The 16988-nt window shown below is 45.8% G+C and overlaps 1 protein-coding gene and 1 pseudogene across 10 annotated transcripts in view; both read left to right on the forward strand.

Moving 5' to 3' along the window:
• DEPDC5 (DEP domain containing 5, GATOR1 subcomplex subunit) overlaps positions 1-16988 on the forward strand; it is a 72776-nt gene that overhangs the window by 11636 nt on the left and 44152 nt on the right. For all 10 annotated transcript variants that reach the window (XM_061385434.1, XM_061385435.1, XM_061385438.1 and 7 more), the window contains exons 8-21: positions 261-330; positions 1912-1990; positions 2891-2952; positions 5829-5898; positions 6833-6905; positions 8185-8288; positions 8574-8648; positions 9951-10085; positions 10818-10879; positions 11018-11091; positions 11855-11924; positions 12120-12156; positions 13010-13130; positions 15645-15865. In XM_061385434.1, the coding sequence (XP_061241418.1) occupies positions 261-330; positions 1912-1990; positions 2891-2952; positions 5829-5898; positions 6833-6905; positions 8185-8288; positions 8574-8648; positions 9951-10085; positions 10818-10879; positions 11018-11091; positions 11855-11924; positions 12120-12156; positions 13010-13130; positions 15645-15865 (1253 nt within the window). The remainder of the gene's footprint in view (positions 1-260; positions 331-1911; positions 1991-2890; positions 2953-5828; positions 5899-6832; positions 6906-8184; positions 8289-8573; positions 8649-9950; positions 10086-10817; positions 10880-11017; positions 11092-11854; positions 11925-12119; positions 12157-13009; positions 13131-15644; positions 15866-16988) is intronic.
• Positions 6632-6761, forward strand: LOC133229306 (U4 spliceosomal RNA; annotated as a pseudogene).

Consider the following 16988-nt stretch of genomic DNA (forward strand, 5'->3'; position numbering starts at 1 on the left):
ATTTAGACGGTTCGTGGGTTCCCCAAAGCCCTTCCTCAGATTCAGAGGTTGTCTGCAGACCCGCAAATCAAGAGCTCCTGTTGTACAAATTCAGTGCACACTGAAAATTCTTTCTGTTGTGTCTGTGGCACTCTGGAAATCTGTAACTGACCAGGTCATTTGGGTGACAATGACAGAGTAGAGGGAGCTACCCTGAAGGCACCTCCATTTCTTCCTGGTTTATGTAGGACTTGTAATAATGTGTGTGCGTCTCCTTTTAGGGCACAGGCTGGTGAGCTGTGGGTCAAGAATGAGAAGGTCATGTGTGGTTATATCAGCGAAGATACCAGGGTGAGGTTGATATGACGCTTTTTTGGTTTTGTTTCCCCATGTTGTGATGTCTGTAAGTCATGAAATAAAAAACAAAACGGAAACCAGCAAAAACCTGATCTTATGATCAAGCTCGTGACCAAGCTACCATCTGCCCGACTGGCATAATACTGTAATAAAGCAGGGACTCCTGAAATTCTAGGGTTTTACAGTTTGATCTCTCTGCTTTGGGGGTGATCTTTGTTTTCTTTTGTTTATATCAGATGTAAAAATGGAGTGTCTAGGTCACAGACTTCTGTGCCCACTAATTCACAGCAAACGTTAAGCTGAGTTGAAGATTGTGTTGGTAAACCTGGAAAAGGACCTTTGCCAGGGAATCTCCTGTGACTCTGGTACAGTTGGGAAATTCCAAACTGAGCGCCTATGCACGTTCCCCACGCTGGTGGGAATCAGGGCCCAGAAGCTGTGGCTCCAGGGCTTTCCCCACCCTGGTGAAAGCACCTGTCTGCTCTTCCGTGTTCCCACCCACAGCCTCCCCACCAGCAGTGGTTCTCAACCCCAGGGTGATGATGCCTCCCCAGGGGTCTTTTGGCAAAGTCTGCAGACATCTTTGTTTGTCACAACTGGGGTTGTGTGGAGGATGCTGTTCAATCTGTTACAACATGAAGCATAGCCCTCCAGAGAGAGGATCACCTGGCCCGAAAGGGCAGTAGTGTGGGGGGCTGTACCAGGCACTGTGGGCTGGTCAGTGTCCCTGGCTTCTACTCACTAAATGCCAGTAGCTCCCACCCCCGTCCCCACCCCCTGCAAGTCACAACCTCCAGAAATGTCACCAGACATCACCAGATGTCTCCTGGGCAGGCAAGATAGTTGGGAACTTGGGGCAATTTTGAGAGATAACCACTCTGTCTTACAAAAAATTATTTTTGTAATTTGCTTATTTATATAGTGACAATACATATATATTTTACCCTAAGCAGTGTATTCTTCATTTTGCTTACTTTTGAGTTTTATTAAAGAGTAATGAAAATGTATTCTCCCCCTTCCTCCCTCCCACTTTCTTTTTTAGCTGTCTTGTTTGCACTCACTATGTCTTAAATCACTGATTAGGAGTGTATTTGTCATGTCATAGGTTCTGCTCTGTAAGATAAGGCCAAATTATCTTTCAAATTCTTTGGACCAATTTATACTCCTAGTTAGCCATATATAAAACCTCCTGTTTTTTACTTTCTCCAATACCCAGTTTTAAAGTTTGAAAATTTTTGCCACTGTAGTGGGCATGCATTGGTATTTTACAGTAATCTTTCCCCTAGTTTTATAGCAATTCACTCCTTTTTTTCTTTATTGTCTTGGCTGCGCTACAAGGCATATGGTCTATAGTTTACCAATCGGGTCGAAACCCATTCTCCTTGCAGTGGAAGGGTGGAGTCATAATCGCCGGATCACCAGGAAATTCCCTTAACCATTTTTAAATGTACAGTTCAGTAGTTTTGAGTATATTCACATCATTCTGAAACAAATCTCCAGAACTTTTTCATTTTGCGGAACTGAAATTCTATCCGAAATTGCTTTTTAATGCAATTATGTTTTTGTTTATTGCAGGTGGTGTTCCGTTCTACGTCGGCTATGGTTTACATATTTATTCAGATGAGCTGTGAAATGTGGGATTTTGATATTTATGGTACTGTTCCTAAGTGTGGGTTGTAATGCTGATGGGGAGAAGTTTCTGGTTTCCTTCAAATTGGTATCATTAACTGTAATCTCTGAACATTCTCTGAAGATATGTCCTGAATCTTTATAAATCCTCAAATGTTAAAAATAAATACACATATTATATGTGCAGTGAATTGTATGAAATGTAGTAAAGCATTAAGGAAAAATCTTTATTCTCAGATCTTCAATTATTCTATAGGTGCAGAATCAAAAGTCATAGAGGTAGTGACTTTATGGCCAGGAACCAGCATCTTCTTTGATAACTTTCATTTCATGTTCTGCCACTCACAGAAATCACCAAGTTTGTCTCATTTTATTAGAATTACTGCACTATAAGTGGAGTATGATAAAGCTGCCATGAGGTGTGGATGCTGTGCCCAACACCCCAGCCTCATGGTTCATGCAGTTCTAGCTTGTGTTTAGCAAAATTACAAATTAATTTTTCATGTAGGTCATCAAGGGTTTGCTGAAGAACAGCAGAAACTGCAAGGGATAATTTAGTGACTGCCCAGGGTCTGCCCGATCACCTTCGAACAAACATGAAGCATCACTGTGAGAATACTTATATTTACCACTTAGATGGTTCTCTCATTTTGAAGATACACTCTTTTTCAAGCATCAAAACTTTTTCAATCTTTTCACAACTTTATCAGATCTTTTTCAATCATGGGTTTTACCCTGAACCCATGACCTCTTAGCAAGTGAGGTAAATATTAAATTTGGCTCAATAGAAAGTCTAGGTCGAAACCACTTTTAGGATAGAGCACCTTCTCTTTGACTAGTCCTATTCCTATTACTTTACTGAGGGAAGAATTTGTAAGCAAGAAATAAAGAGAATTCTCACCTTCTTCCTATTGTTTCTTTTCAGGGGATCTGTATTTTGAGAAAGCTGTGAATGGTTTCCTTGCTGATCTCTTTACCAAGTGGAAGGTATGTTTCTTCTCATGCACCAAGTCTTGCTGTATAAACATTATTCAGTGCAGATTTTTAAAACAAACTATTTCTATTAATCTGCATTTAATGGAGGCACCAGAGCTAATTGATGAGACTGTAGATTTAAATTACCTTAATCACTTCAACATGGTGAAGTGTACTTGTGAAGAACCCAGAGCTAACATCAAACTCAGTGGTAAGAGACTGAAGACTTTTCCCCTTAAGTTCAGGAACAAAATAAGGATATTTGCTTTCATCACTAGTATTCAGTGCAGATGGTGACTGCAGCCATGAAGTTAAAAGACGCTTGCTCCTGGGAAGGAAAGCTATGACAAACCTAGACAGCATATTAAAAAGCAGAGACATCACTTTGCTGACAGAGATCGGTAGAGTCAAAGGTATGGTTTTTCCAGTAGTCATGTACACGATGTGAGAGTTGGACCATGAAGAAGGCTGAGTGCCGAAGAATTGATGCTTTCAAATTGTGGTGCTGGAGGACAGCAAGGAGAGCAAACCAGTCCATCCTAAAGGAAATCAGTCCTGAATATTCACTGGAAGGACTGATGCTGAAGCTGAAGCTCGAATACTTTGGCCACCTAATGTGAAGAGCCAACTCATTGGAAAAGACCTTGATGCTGGGAAAGATTGAAGGCCAAAGGAGACGTCGGCAGAGGACAAGATGGTTAGATCGCATTGCTGATTCAGTGGACATGATTCTGAGCAAACTCTGGAAGACAGTGAAGGACAGGGAAGCCTGGTGTGCTGCAGTCCATTGTGTCACAAAGAGTCAGGCATGACATAGGGACGAAACAACAGCAATTCAGTGTCGTACTGGAAATTCTAGCCAGAGCAACTAGGCCAACAAAAGAAAGAAAAAGAAGGCACCCATGTTGGAAGAGAAGTAAAACTATCTTTCTACACAGATGACATCTTATATGTAGAAAACCCCCCAAAATCCATTAAAAGAAACAACTATTAGAGCTAATGAACACATTTACCAGAGTTCAAAATCAGCACACGGATCAATTGTATTTCATCAACAATGAACAATCTGAACAGGAAATTAAAACAAGGAATTAAAAAAAAATTTTTTTTAAACAAGGAATTAAAAATTTTAAAGAGAAATAAATTAAAAATTCCATTTACAAGAGCATCAGAGAAATAAAACACTATGCAATAATTTACCCAAGAAGGTGCAAGGTTTGTACACTAAAATCTACAAAATGTTGCTGAAGGAAAGACCCAAATCAAAGAAAAACATCTCATGTTCATAGATCAGAGGACTTAATATTGTTAAAATAGCAATACTACCCAAGGACTTCGCTGATGGCTCAGACAGTAAAGAATCTGACTGCAGTGGAGAAGACATGAGTTTGATCCCCTGAGTTGGGAAGATCTGGAGAAGGAAATGGCAACCCCCTCCAGTATTCTTTGCTGGGAAATCCCATGGACAGAGGAGCCTGGTGGGCTACAGTCCACGGGGTTGCACAGAGCTGGACGTGGCTGAGTGACTAAACAAAAGCCGCCACCGCCAGATGTTGTTGTAAGTGATTTACCTACGTTATCCCACTGAATCCTCTCTCTCGTCACTCTTCACAGGTAGGGAAGGTACAGCTGAAAGAGGTTAGGTACCTTGCCTGGGATCAGTAGCCTGCAAAAGCAGAACAAGAATTCTAGTCCTGTTCCATCCTTTCCCCCAGTGCTCTCCTGGGATCGTAACCCCCAGGCCATCCTGTCTGTGTTTCTGTAATCCTGAGCCATGTCACCCTGTTGTATGTCACCTCCTCCATCACACATGAGTTGAGAAGCTCACATGCCCATGCCAGCTCACCGTCAGACATTTTTTCTGTCTAAAACTTGCACCCCAATCAGATGAGTTTGAAGCTGCATTTGGAGTGCTAGGTGTCCAATAAATGAGTTGGTGGCTAGTGAAGGTATGCCCTTGGTCCTGTGGCTTGTATTTAGGGATTTCTGTCTGCCTGAGAGATAGCTGTGAAGACCGTATGGTGACGTGCAATGTGCGTTATGTTGTCTTCCTTATGTGATGACTGCTGAATCGTGCAATCAGTAGGCTGAGTTTGAGTCGAGGTTGGTTAGTGTGGGTTTCTGTTTTCAAAGACAAGGAGGAACTGATACTGAGCTTGCTGACTCCCTGGTGCAGGCCAAATTTCATGCCGTCTGTAAACACCCTACTTCTAGAACATTGAACTCCCGACTGCATGGAAATGTTTATTCTCACTCATCCCCGTCCTAGTCCAAAGGTAATTCTCTGCCTTGATTTCAACCCCTGCATCTCAAGCAGCATCCAGTCGCCATCCTGTGACCCTGGAAGTAGGCAGGAGTGTCTGCTTCTGGCATCCCACTACCCTAGGTTCTGTTCTTCTCTAAACCACAGTCCTGAAAAGGTTAAAACACACCGTGAAGCAGGTATAAATACCAGGATCCTCTGACAGGGGGCTGGTCTGTTTCACACCACAGCAAGGAGACACCCCCACCTTACTGGTGATCTGCAGTTTTTTGTTTGTTTGTTTTGGCTGCACTGCGTAGCTTGCAGGACCTTAGTTCCACAATCAGGGATGGAAGCCATGCCCCCTGCAGTGGAAGCGTGGAGTCTTCACCACTGGGCCACCAGGGAAATCCAGTGATTTGCGGTGACTTCAGATAACTTTCCCAAGGTCACATAGTGGTCAGTTTCAGGGCCATGAGTCAGCCTAGCACTCTGTCCTCTGTATTATGCAGCCTACAGTTACAGGAGGTTACCCAATACCTGAGCCTCTGCTTCCCAGAGCTGAGACTGCTGTGTTCACGCAGGCTGCTTCACAGTGAAGTAAATGGATTGAACTTGAGCCCTCTTTTTCTGTATTCATGCCTAGGAGAAGAACTGCAGTCATGAAGTGACAGTGGTCCTGTTTTCTAGGACTTTTTATGATGCGAAATCTCTTGGTGAGTAACTCTTTCTCTTACAAAGTTATATTTTTTTTAACTTTTTATTTTGTACTGGGGTAGAGCCAATTATGGCCCCCCACTCCAGTACTCTTGCCTGGAAAATCCCATGGACGGAGGAGTCTGGAGGGCTGCAGTCCATGGGGTCGCTAAGAGTCAGACACGAATGAGCGACTTCGCTTTCACTTTTCACTTTCATGCACTGGAGAAGGAAATGGCAACCCACTCCAGTGTTCTTGCCTGGAGAATCCCAGGGACGGGGGAGCCTGGTGGTCTGCCGTTTATGGGGTCGCACAGAGTCGGACACGACTGAAGCGACTTAGCAGCAGCAGCAGCAGCAGAGCCAATTAACAATGTTGTGATAGTTTCAACTGAACAGTGAAGGGACTCAGCCATACATATACATGTATCCATTCTTCCCCCAAATCCCCACCTATCCAGGTTGCTACATGACATTGAACAGAGTTCCTTTGCTACATAGTAGGTCCTTGTTGGTTATCCATTTCAAATAGAGCAGGGTGTACATGTCCATCCCAATCTCTCTAACTGTTCCTAAAGTTATTTTTTTATTAAGCTTTCCACATGTCAATCCTGATTCACTCTGTATCATTTTTTCTTTCCTGCTCCATCTCTCCCAGTTTTTCGGTTAAAAGATAGGATAGAGTGGGAAATGACTCAGTCCATTAGTCAATGCAAGAAGTCTCTGGGCTGTGATCCATCTTAAAACCAACCTAGTTTTGCACAGTGGCAGTATCGTAGCCCATAAGGTTTATCTGAGGTGCCATTATTGCTAATTGAAAACTTTTCCCAACTTAATAGAAATATAGTTATCTTTTGTGTGTGTTTGTGTGATGTAGTTCTTCAATCCAGAAGGGGGAGCAGAGAAACTGAATTTCTTCAATTTGATCTACGTATGTTGTTTTCTCTATTTCAGATGAATTTCCTGAAATAAACCGAGCCTCAATTAGGCAGGATCACAAGGGGCGATTCTATGAAGACTTTTACAAGTATGTTTGGGTGCTTTACTTTTTTTGCCTTTTTTCCTCCTTGCTTGTTTCTTACCTAACTTAACAAATTAACCTTTTGACTTTGGAATAATTTTAGGTTTGCAGAGAAGTAGCAAAGCTAGCACAGAGAGTTCCCATGTACGCTTTACACAGTTTCCTCTGAACACTTCCTAACCAAGGTACATCTGTTAAAACTCAGATGAGCACTGGTGTGTGCTCAGTCGCTTAGGTCTTGTCTAACTCTTTTGCAACCCCATGTACTGTAGCCCACCAGGCTCCTCTGTCCATGGGATTCTCTAGGAAGAATACTGGAGTGGGTTGCCTTTTCCTTCTGCAGGGGACCTTCTCAACCCAGGGGTCGAACCCCCATCTCCTGCTGGGCAGGTGGATTCTTTACCACTGAGCTACCTGGGAAGCCTCACGCTGGTACATTGCTATGAACTAAATCTCAGACTTTTCTCAGAGTTCATCAGCTTTTCCACTTATGCACCTTTTTTTATTCCAGGATCCAATTTAGGGTATCACATTGCTTTTGAACTTTGCAAGCTTTTTACTGTGAAAAATTTCAAATTCTCACAGAAAAGAAGAATGAACTAAATATAATGAACCCATACCCCCAGTTCTTGGATTAAACAGTTAATATCATTCCGTGTTTGCTTCACCTGTGTTTGTGTGTGTGTTAAATTTTACTTTAGAGCAAATTGCAGATACTAAAGCATTTTGTTCCTAAAGAATAAGGGGACTTTCGGATGATGACGTGTCCCTGTGGGTTTAGGAATCGCAACAAACGCCCCACTCCAATGAGGAATATTGATCAGAGTCGGGGAAGGGGAGGACAAAACACGTGTTAGAGGAGGGAATAGGTGGAAAGTCTATAAGCCTCCTCTCAACGTTGCTGTTTTTTAAAACATTTTAACTATTGCTGGCTGCACTGAGTCCTCGTTGCTGTGCTCAGTCTTCCTCTAGTTGCATCTGCTGGGGGCGACTCTTTGTTGTGGCGCCAGGCTTAGTTGCCCAGCAGCATAAGCAATTTTCTCAGACCAGGGATCAAACCCTTGTCCCCTGCATTGGCGGGCGGGTGCTTAACCACTGAACCGTTAGAGAAGTCCAGTCTGCTAATGTTTGTTAAACACGTTTGACTTCATCATGTACTGTTGTATGATAAATGACCCCAGCTCCAGGCGTCCCTTCTTCCCCTTTCCGTGAAACCCTGTAAGGGACCGGATGTCCCATGTGTCGTCGCTGCTTGGTACCCACCTTGCGATGGTGCTCCTTTCAGGGTGGTGGTGCAGAACGAGAGGAGGGAAGAGTGGACCTCACTCCTCGTGACCATCAAAAAGCTCTTCATCCAGTACCCAGTGCTGGTGCGACTGGAACAGGCAGGTACTGCACTTAGGTGCTGGGAGGTGTGCTGGGAGGGGAGGGGTCGGGTGGAGGCTGGGGGACGCAGAAGTTCCTGCTTGCCTCCCTCCCAGTGCCGAGTGTGGCTTCTGCTTCTGGCCAGGTGTCTGTCTCAGGGCGGGGACCCCGCTGGTCATTGTGTGTGCAGTAGGTTCAGTCGTGTCCCCTCTGCAGGGCGGGGGCCTGTGGGGCCAGGCACCTTCCGCTCGTTTCTTACGGGTCCGTCTTTCACGAGGTGTTGTTCCTTGTCTGTGTCTTCTGCTACAGAGGGCTTTCCCCAGGGAGACAATGCTACCTCAGCACAAGGAAACTACCTGGAGGCCATCAACCTGTCCTTCAACGGTGAGTGAGGCGCAGCTGTGGTGTGTGGGCATTCGCTGACCACGTGACCGTGAACGTCTCTTTACTGATGTGCAGAGACCCAGGCCGAGCTGGTGATGCCCCCAGCTGCCACCCTGCAGATTAACTGAAAGCAGTAACTTTACAAATTATATATTTATGTATTTGGCCCATCGGGTCGTGGTTGCAGCATGCAGGATCCTGGTTGCATCATGTGGGATCTTTTGTTACAGTGCTTAGTTGCTCCGTGGCATGTGGGATATTCGTTCCCCCACCAGGGATCGAACTCATGTCCCCTGCATTGAAAGGCGGATTCTTAACCACTGGACTACCAGGGAAGTCCTGATTGGATGGATTCAATGGCCACCATGTAGGTCTTGGGGCTTCTGCTGGCAGTTGACTTGCTTGTCTCATGCTGTCCCAAGGGTAAAGAGCTGTAGGCAATCCTCCTTTGGGTCCTTTATTTTCTAAAAACTGTGTTTTTATTATTTTCCACTCCATCCCTCAACTGCTTCTAAGTAATTTTTATAAGTCTACCTTTTTTTTTTTAAATGACAGAAGGAACCCATGTTCCTAGAATTCAAATACTAGAAAAGTACTTCAAGTAAAATAAAAATCTCCCCTCTCCCTCCACTGTCAGCCTTCCCAAGAGGAACCATTGTTAATAGCATGATGTATAGCAGAGAGCTCGGCCATACACATACATTCTCCCCCAAACTCGCCACCCCTCCAGGCTGCCATGTAACATTTAGCAGCGAATACTGTCTTAATTAATATTTGATTCTTCTAAGTTGCAATACAGATCCATTTATGGATGGTTTAAATTAACCACATGAAATTTGGGCATGGTGTCTCAGACAATAAAGAATCTGCCTGCAATGCAGGGGACATGGGTTCTATCCCTGGGTCAGAAAGATCCCCTGGAGGAGAAAATAGCAACCCACTCCAGTATTCTTACCTGGGACATCCCATGGACAGAGGAATCTGGCGGGCTATGGTCCATGGGGTCATAAAGAGTTGGGCACGACTGAGCAACTAACACTTTCACTTCTCACACAAGGCTGCACAAGCTAGGTATTTGCCCTTGAAGAGGGGGATTAACGAAGGTGACAGGGACATAGAGCTGTACACAAGAAGCTCTTAACATCAAAGGGGAAGGACAGACGTGAACTCAGGCCAGGAGGTGGCAGGCGTTCTGATAGGGACGTGGACGAATCGGGTCTGAGAGAACAGGAGCGCTTGCCACTGGCTGGTTTCTGAGAAGCTGTAGCATCTTCACCGGAGGACTTTTTGCTCTGTTTCAAGTGTTTGACAAGCACTACATCAACCGCAACTTTGACCGAACCGGGCAGATGTCTGTGGTGATCACACCCGGGGTGGGCGTGTTCGAGGTGGACCGGCTGCTCATGATCCTGACCAAGCAGCGGATGATAGATAACGGTAATGCGCCCGGGGCGCTGCCCTGCGTCCCTGTGTTTACAGCCTAGCTTAGCCTTAGGGCTCTGAGTGTCGGGACTGGGGACCTGAGTAACGTCAGGTGATGAAAAGAGTCCCATGGTCGGTCGGCTTGGGAATGCACAGTCAGGCACAGTTCCTCGTTGCCAGTGTGAAGGTGTCAGAGTGTCTTGCTTGCCTCTAAAGGACACAACTGGCGCCCTGAGTGTCCCAAACGTACTTGATGCTGGAGAACCCCTTTGGGGTTGTTTCCAGGATCCAGTGCCCATCGGCCCGTCCTGGGAAGCGCCAGAGCATCACCTGGTACTCCCTCCGTGATGTCCCCAAGCTGCGCCCCTCCTCCAGCTTGATTTGTGTTCCAACAGCAAGACACAGTTGGGAACATGAGTCCCGACGGCCAGTAAAGAGACTGTTAACTGATGGAATTGTTTTGCTTTTTACTGAGCTGGCAGGGTTCCCTTTCCTCTCTGGCCTTGAAACTGTGTTCATGGCCACATGGTGGTCTGCTCGACAGATCACGACCTGCAAGGCAGTCAGAGGCGGATTGTCAAGCGCTGATTAGTGGCAGCTGCAGGGGGACTTGGTGAAAGTTAGAAAGACGGAATGCACCTATTTCCTTCTGACCTGCCATGGGCAGCGCTGATACGTCAGCTGTGTCTCGAACCCTGGCCCCACTTAAATCACGTGCACCCCCCAACTCTCCCTTTTGTTCCTTAGGAATCGGTGTGGACCTGGTGTGCATGGGGGAGCAGCCGCTGCACGCTGTCCCGTTGTTCAAGGTGACTGATCTCGCACTGCTTGCTAAAAGCCAGGCTCCGGCGCAGGGTGGTCTTGAATAGTGAGAATCGAAGAAGCTGGGTGGCTCCAGGTCCCGCCTGCTTCCCAGCTCACCTGGTCCATGCTCTGTTCCCTTTCAGCTGCACAATCGGAGTGCCCCTCATGACTCCCGTCTGGGGGATGACTACAACATCCCTCACTGGATAAACCACAGGTGAGCGAGAGCCAGATTCACCGTAGATGATCAGGGATTCTGTTAGCTCCCTTGCCATTTTTTTCTGCAAACCTGTTGAGCTCTTACCATAAAATCTTTTGTCAAGAAAATGTGGAAACTTTAAGTTGTAATATTTGCTTCAGGTCTCTCTACATGCAAAGCCATGGCCATGACATAATTACAGTCTGTGATGAAAAGCATGAGACCAAGTTAGAAGGACTTATTTCCACACCAGTTTCCGACTCCCACAGCCCACAGATGACTGATGCTGGGCCTGGGCCCCTCTGTTTGTAGGAAGCTCCCTGTGCCTCCTCTTGACTGGGACCAGGCCTCGGTGTTCCTGCTGATTTCAGCTCGAGGAGGAGGTTCTAGACCACTTAGAAATCAAGACTAGCACACATGAGACAATTTATGGGGAAAAGGAATAGAACAATAATTTAAAACGTAACCAATGTTTCCTAGTAATTACAAAGCAAAGTTAGAATTGGAAAGATCAGTGAGGGCTGAGTGAGCATTCCTAGGAGGGCTGATCAATGCCTGGGATTCCAATTGTGTCTGGAGGTTTAGAATGAAGGGGGTTTGAGGACTTCCCTGGTGGTTCGATGGTTAAGACTCTGCACTTCCACTGCATTGGACATGGGTTTGATTCTTGGTAGGGGAAGTAAGATCCCACATGCCATGCAGCACTGTCAAAAATTTTTTTAAAAACTAAAAAAAAAATGAAAGGGGTTTAGATGAGTGACCCTGTCTGTTTCTTTCACAGTTTCTACACATCCAAAAGCCAGCTCTTTTGTAATAGTTTCACACCACGAATTAAACTGGCAGGAAAGAAGGTAGGTTTCATTGACCAGCAGAGCCTTTGGGGACTGTCACTGATATTGTTATTTTGGCCCTAAAATACCCCTGTTCCCCAGTGGTCATGAGTAAAAATTGAGAAATTCATTTTAAGATTTTATAGTCTTCTGCATTGAATAAATAAACAGCAGGGCAAATTCCAGGAGTGATTAACTATCTGTTTAACTTTACAGCCCACCTGTGAGAAAGCAAAAAATGGCCGTGATACATGTGAGTATTTTTTCCCTTCTTTCATCACTTTTAGGAAGAGTCAACTGAGCCATGGCAACAGGATTTTGTGAGGTTGAATAAAAAGTTCATGGCCAAGTTTGGGACCTGAATTCCCCTTGTGTGACCTTTGGAAGGTCCCTTAATGACTGCACCCACTGCAAAGTGGGTGATAACAAAACTTTTTTTTTTTTTTCAAAATCTTGTGTTTATTTTCCATAGGTTGGTTATAGGAATGGGGTGGAAAGTTTTAAAGGACTAAAGATACACATTGTGTGTGTGTATATATATATATACATGCATAGTTGCTCAGTCGTGTCTTGCGACCCCATGGACTGTAGCCTACCAGGCTCCTTTGTCCATGGGATTCTCCAGGCAAGAGTACTGGAGTGGGTTGCCATTTCCTTCTGCAATATATCCATTAAGGTGCCATTTTTTATGATTGATTTTTTTATTCTTTTAATTGGAGTATAAGTGCTTTACAATGTTGTGTTAGCTTCTGCTATACAACAGTGCGAATCAGCTGTATGGATACATAAATCCCTTCCCTGTTGAGCCTCCCTCCCACCCACTCCCCACCCCACTAAGATGCTATTTTTTTAACAATGGGATCACAGAAAGAAATGGTGCCATCATCTGGCCGTTACTTAGTGCTTGTAAATAGTAATTTCTCTATCATTTTGATGCAAAAATCATTTAATCTTTGCAACCTGATCATGGGTTATTATCTCATTGTTTTTCACGTGGAGATGCTGATGATGACCTACCTATACCTTGCAGATTTTGATGAAGACCATCCAAAGGCCTCTTGTTGAAGTGTGTTTTGATGACAGTTGATATTTTTTATGTGTTTCAGCTCTCGGGACCCCCAAAGAATCTGAGAATGCCCTTCCCATCCAGGTGGATTACGATGCTTACGACGCACAAGTCTTCAGGCTCCCTGGCCCCTCCCGGGCTCAGCGCCTCGGCACCTGCAGGTTCTCTGCCAGATGTGCTTTGGGGGTGGACGTAGAAACTAACTAGGAAAACCTGAGGCCCCAGAGGGACCTGCATGAGAGCAACCTTGAAAATATCTTAAATTAAAATGAGCCAAATGGAAGCCTTAGTGTGTATATCGTTAGGGAGTCTGTTTTCCCATTCTCTGGCCTAGCTGTTTGGTTAGCTATGTTTGTTATAATGAAGTGTTCGCAAATAAGGAGAGCATTCTGCTTTTTCTAGTCAAGAGGAGCAATTTGTGAATTCTAGAATCTTCATTTCACTGAGCAGCCCCTAATAGATAAAGTGAAAGTGTGTTATTTACTCAGTCGTGTCCAACTCTGTGGAACCCCATAGACTGTAGCCCACCAGGCTCCTCTGTCCATGGGATTCTCCAGGCAAGAATCATGGAGTGGGTAACCATTCCCTTCTCCAGGGGATCTTCCCAACCCAGAGATCAAACCCAGGTCTCCTGCATGGCAGGCAGATTCTTTATCGTCTGAGCCACCAAGTTAGATAGAGCAATAGATCGATCCCAGCGTCCAGAGTTTCTCTTAGGTTTATTATTCCCAGAGGGCAAGATACTTTTCTTTCTCTAACTCTTGTGTTTGAAATTTGCTCCCTGGTATTTGGGTCACACAGTAGTTTTTCATTGTGATGTGTTTAGATTTACCAAAACACTCATTTCTGGGTCTAGTGTAAGAAAGCCATCCCAGATCCAAGATGTGTATTTTATGTTTTCTCCTAGTTCTTTCAGTGTTGGTTTTTGTTTGTCTATCTGTTTGTTTTTGACTGCACATTGTGGCATGCGACTCCCAGGGACCCAACGACACACCTCCTTGCAATGGAAACTTGGAGCCCTTACCCCGGGACCACCAGGGAAGTCCCCATAGTCTTAGTTTTTATGCTTAGTGATTTGTGTAGATTTTTTTTTAGAATGTGGGAAACAGAGTTCTAGCTTTTTTTTTTTTCCCCCCTCGTTGACCAAGCATTGCCAGTCTATTTTCTGTATTTCTTAGTATGGAAAGTGTGCTGTAACTCAGTACCACTGGCTGGAAAACCCCCCTGTCTCTTCACATCATGACAGACGGGTTAGGCTTAGCCACGTGCTCGTCTTGTGTCCACTCCCCTCATCCCATCCTGATGTCTGGTCCCGAGAGTGCTCAGAGCTCAGGGTAGCGCTGTTAGCAGCAGTTCGCTACACGTGGGTGCTGCCTTAGGGCGTGGTGCTGCTTTTCTTCTGAGCATCTAAGAACATGTCCAGGGTCCAAGATCCTTGGTTTTCTTTCTTCTGACCAAAGATGGCGAGACCCGATGTCCCAGAGACTCAGACTGTTCCGAGGGCATAGGCCGTGCCCTAATCGGTGCTCTGTCCCTCCACTGGGCTGAGCATGTGCTGGTGCTCAAATATTTATTGTTGGAATAATGGAATGTGCAGTCTGCCCTTGGGGTCTATCTTCAGGCTCCATTTAAGCTCTCACTTTAAAACTCTTCCAGGTAGAGAGAGAATAGCTCTGATATCACAGGGGCAGCCCGTGGGCAGTTGCTGACTCTTTCATTCTGAATTTTTGCTTCCGTTGGACTTCTCTCCTTCTGATCCTTCTTCCTGCCACTTCCAGAGGCTCCCGTCTCAGGGAGTTTCATGTTTTAATAAGGGCATACTGGTTTTGTTTTGTTTTTTTTAACTTTTATTAAGGAAACTTTCAGAGACTAGTGAAATGAACAGTTATCAGCATGTTGTCAATCTTGTTTTATCACTTCTCCCACATTTGAAATTTCGTTGGAGTATTCTAAAACAGATCTCAGATACCCCTTTTTTTTTAACCTGTAAATATTTCAGTGTGTGTCTCTAACAAATAATTAAAAAAACAAAAAACAAAACCCAACATGATCACAGTACCTGTGTTACTGGTAACAAAATTCACACTGGTTGCTAATATCCTCTGATAGCCAGTCCCTCTCCAGACTTCCCAATTGTCTCAAAAATGCAGTTTTTACGGTTAGTTTGCTTGGGTTGGGATCTGAAGAAGGTGCACACGTGGCTTTCATCTTGTGTCCTTTCTGTGACTGTAGAGTGTCTTGCTTTTTCTTCCTCTGGCTCTTTATTTCCCTTATTATGTTTAACTTGCCCTGTTGTCTCTGAGTCTCCTGTAAACTGGCGATTGTCTCTGGAGGCCCAGTGAGATTTAGATTCAATTTCTGATGCCAGGAGATGTCTCAGGTGGTGCTGTGTGCTTCCTCCTGGGTGACCTCAAGTCAAAACTCCATTTTCCGTGACTCGAGCTTGATGGTGGGATGAGGTGGCGTCAGACTGAGGGATCGCTTCTCTAAGGCTCTGATCCCAGGACTCTGGCCACGGGAGGACTGTCCATCATTTCCCCTGTTTCTTCCTGGAGCTGCTCAGGGCAGAGTACCTCCTGCGTCACCTCCCACCCAGAGATCCCATGGAGGGTTATCATTACTGGTCTTCCATGTAGCCCGGGCTGGAGACAGTGACTTGGTCTTCCACCTGCCAGGTCTGTGCGAGAGCGGGAGAGTCACAGCCGGAAGAGCGCCAGCTCCTGCGACGTTTCATCCAGCCCTTCGCTGCCCGGCCGGACGCTGCCCACGGAGGAGGTGAGGAGCCAGGCGTCTGACGACAGCTCGCTGGGCAGGAGCGCCAACATCCTGGTGATCCCTCACCCCCACCTGCACCAGTACGAAGTCAGCAGCTCCCTGGGCTACACCAGCACTCGAGGTCAGAGGGCAGGGCTGGGCAGCCGTTTTAATCTTTTGTGTCTTTATGTATTTGGCTGCGTCAGGTGTTAGCGGCAGCACTCGGGCACTTCAGTCTTCGTTGTTCGGATCTCTTTTAGTTGTGGCACGTGTGGTCTAGGTCTCTGGCCAGGGATCGGCTCCAGGCCCCCTGCACTGGGAGCACACAGTCTTAGCCACTGGGCCACCAGGGAAGGCCCTGGACCCACTTTCTAACCTGGGTGTTTGCTTGGTGGGCATGCGACATTCCTCAGGGGACCTGGTTGTAGGTTTCGACTCTTTGATCCACCCAGGTTAGGGACCTGTCTGCCATTGGGTGGGACGGATTGGGTCTAAATAGCATGCCATCTCCATGCCTGGTCAAGGCTGGATACACTCATTTCCTCATTTATTCCTCCCATGAATTTATTATTTTTTTAAACACAGTCACATTGATTGCTTATTCATGTTCCAGGCCTCTGCATCAGTGGGAGGGGGTTTCTGTCCACCCAGTCACCTAGGGCCTGGGGTTCCTTCTATCCCGGGATGCCATGGTCATCAACACAGGTCTCCAGAGTTTCCACAGCAGGGGAGAGGAGAAGGGAGGTCATGAGTGGAGGTGTCAGTGGTCCAGACCTTCAGGTGGAACAGGTCACTTCTGCCTGTGCTCTGCTGACTGGAACTGTTCTGTGGCCCCAGTGCAAAGGGGCAGGAAACTGCCCTCTCCTTGTGAGCCTCAGAGGAAAATCAAATGGGTCTAGTGAACTGAACACATTGCTGTCTCTGCCAGGGTCCCCCCTTCTGGTCACCAAATACCTACCTGTATTGTTCCTCCCGTATACAGAATACATCCACCCCATCCCCAGAGGAGACAGCTCCATGGAGTCATTGCATCCAGCTCAGAGTCCAGGGTATCCAGGCAATGTGTGGTCCTCTCCATTGGCTTTGGGTGTAGCTTCACTAGGCTAGTAATTTAGGGACCAGAACCTCCTTCTCTTAAGTGTTTAAAAAGTAAACAAACCCAGTATTTCATTTCTCTATAATTTGGCGATTTCCCTCATTTCCCTCACATGTACACCCTCCAAGGTCCTTGTCAGCCTCAGAGGCTCTCCTGCCTAGTCCTGCTT

This window comes from Bos javanicus, chromosome 17 (assembly GCF_032452875.1).
Source record: "Bos javanicus breed banteng chromosome 17, ARS-OSU_banteng_1.0, whole genome shotgun sequence".
Lineage (NCBI taxonomy): Eukaryota > Metazoa > Chordata > Mammalia > Artiodactyla > Bovidae > Bos > Bos javanicus.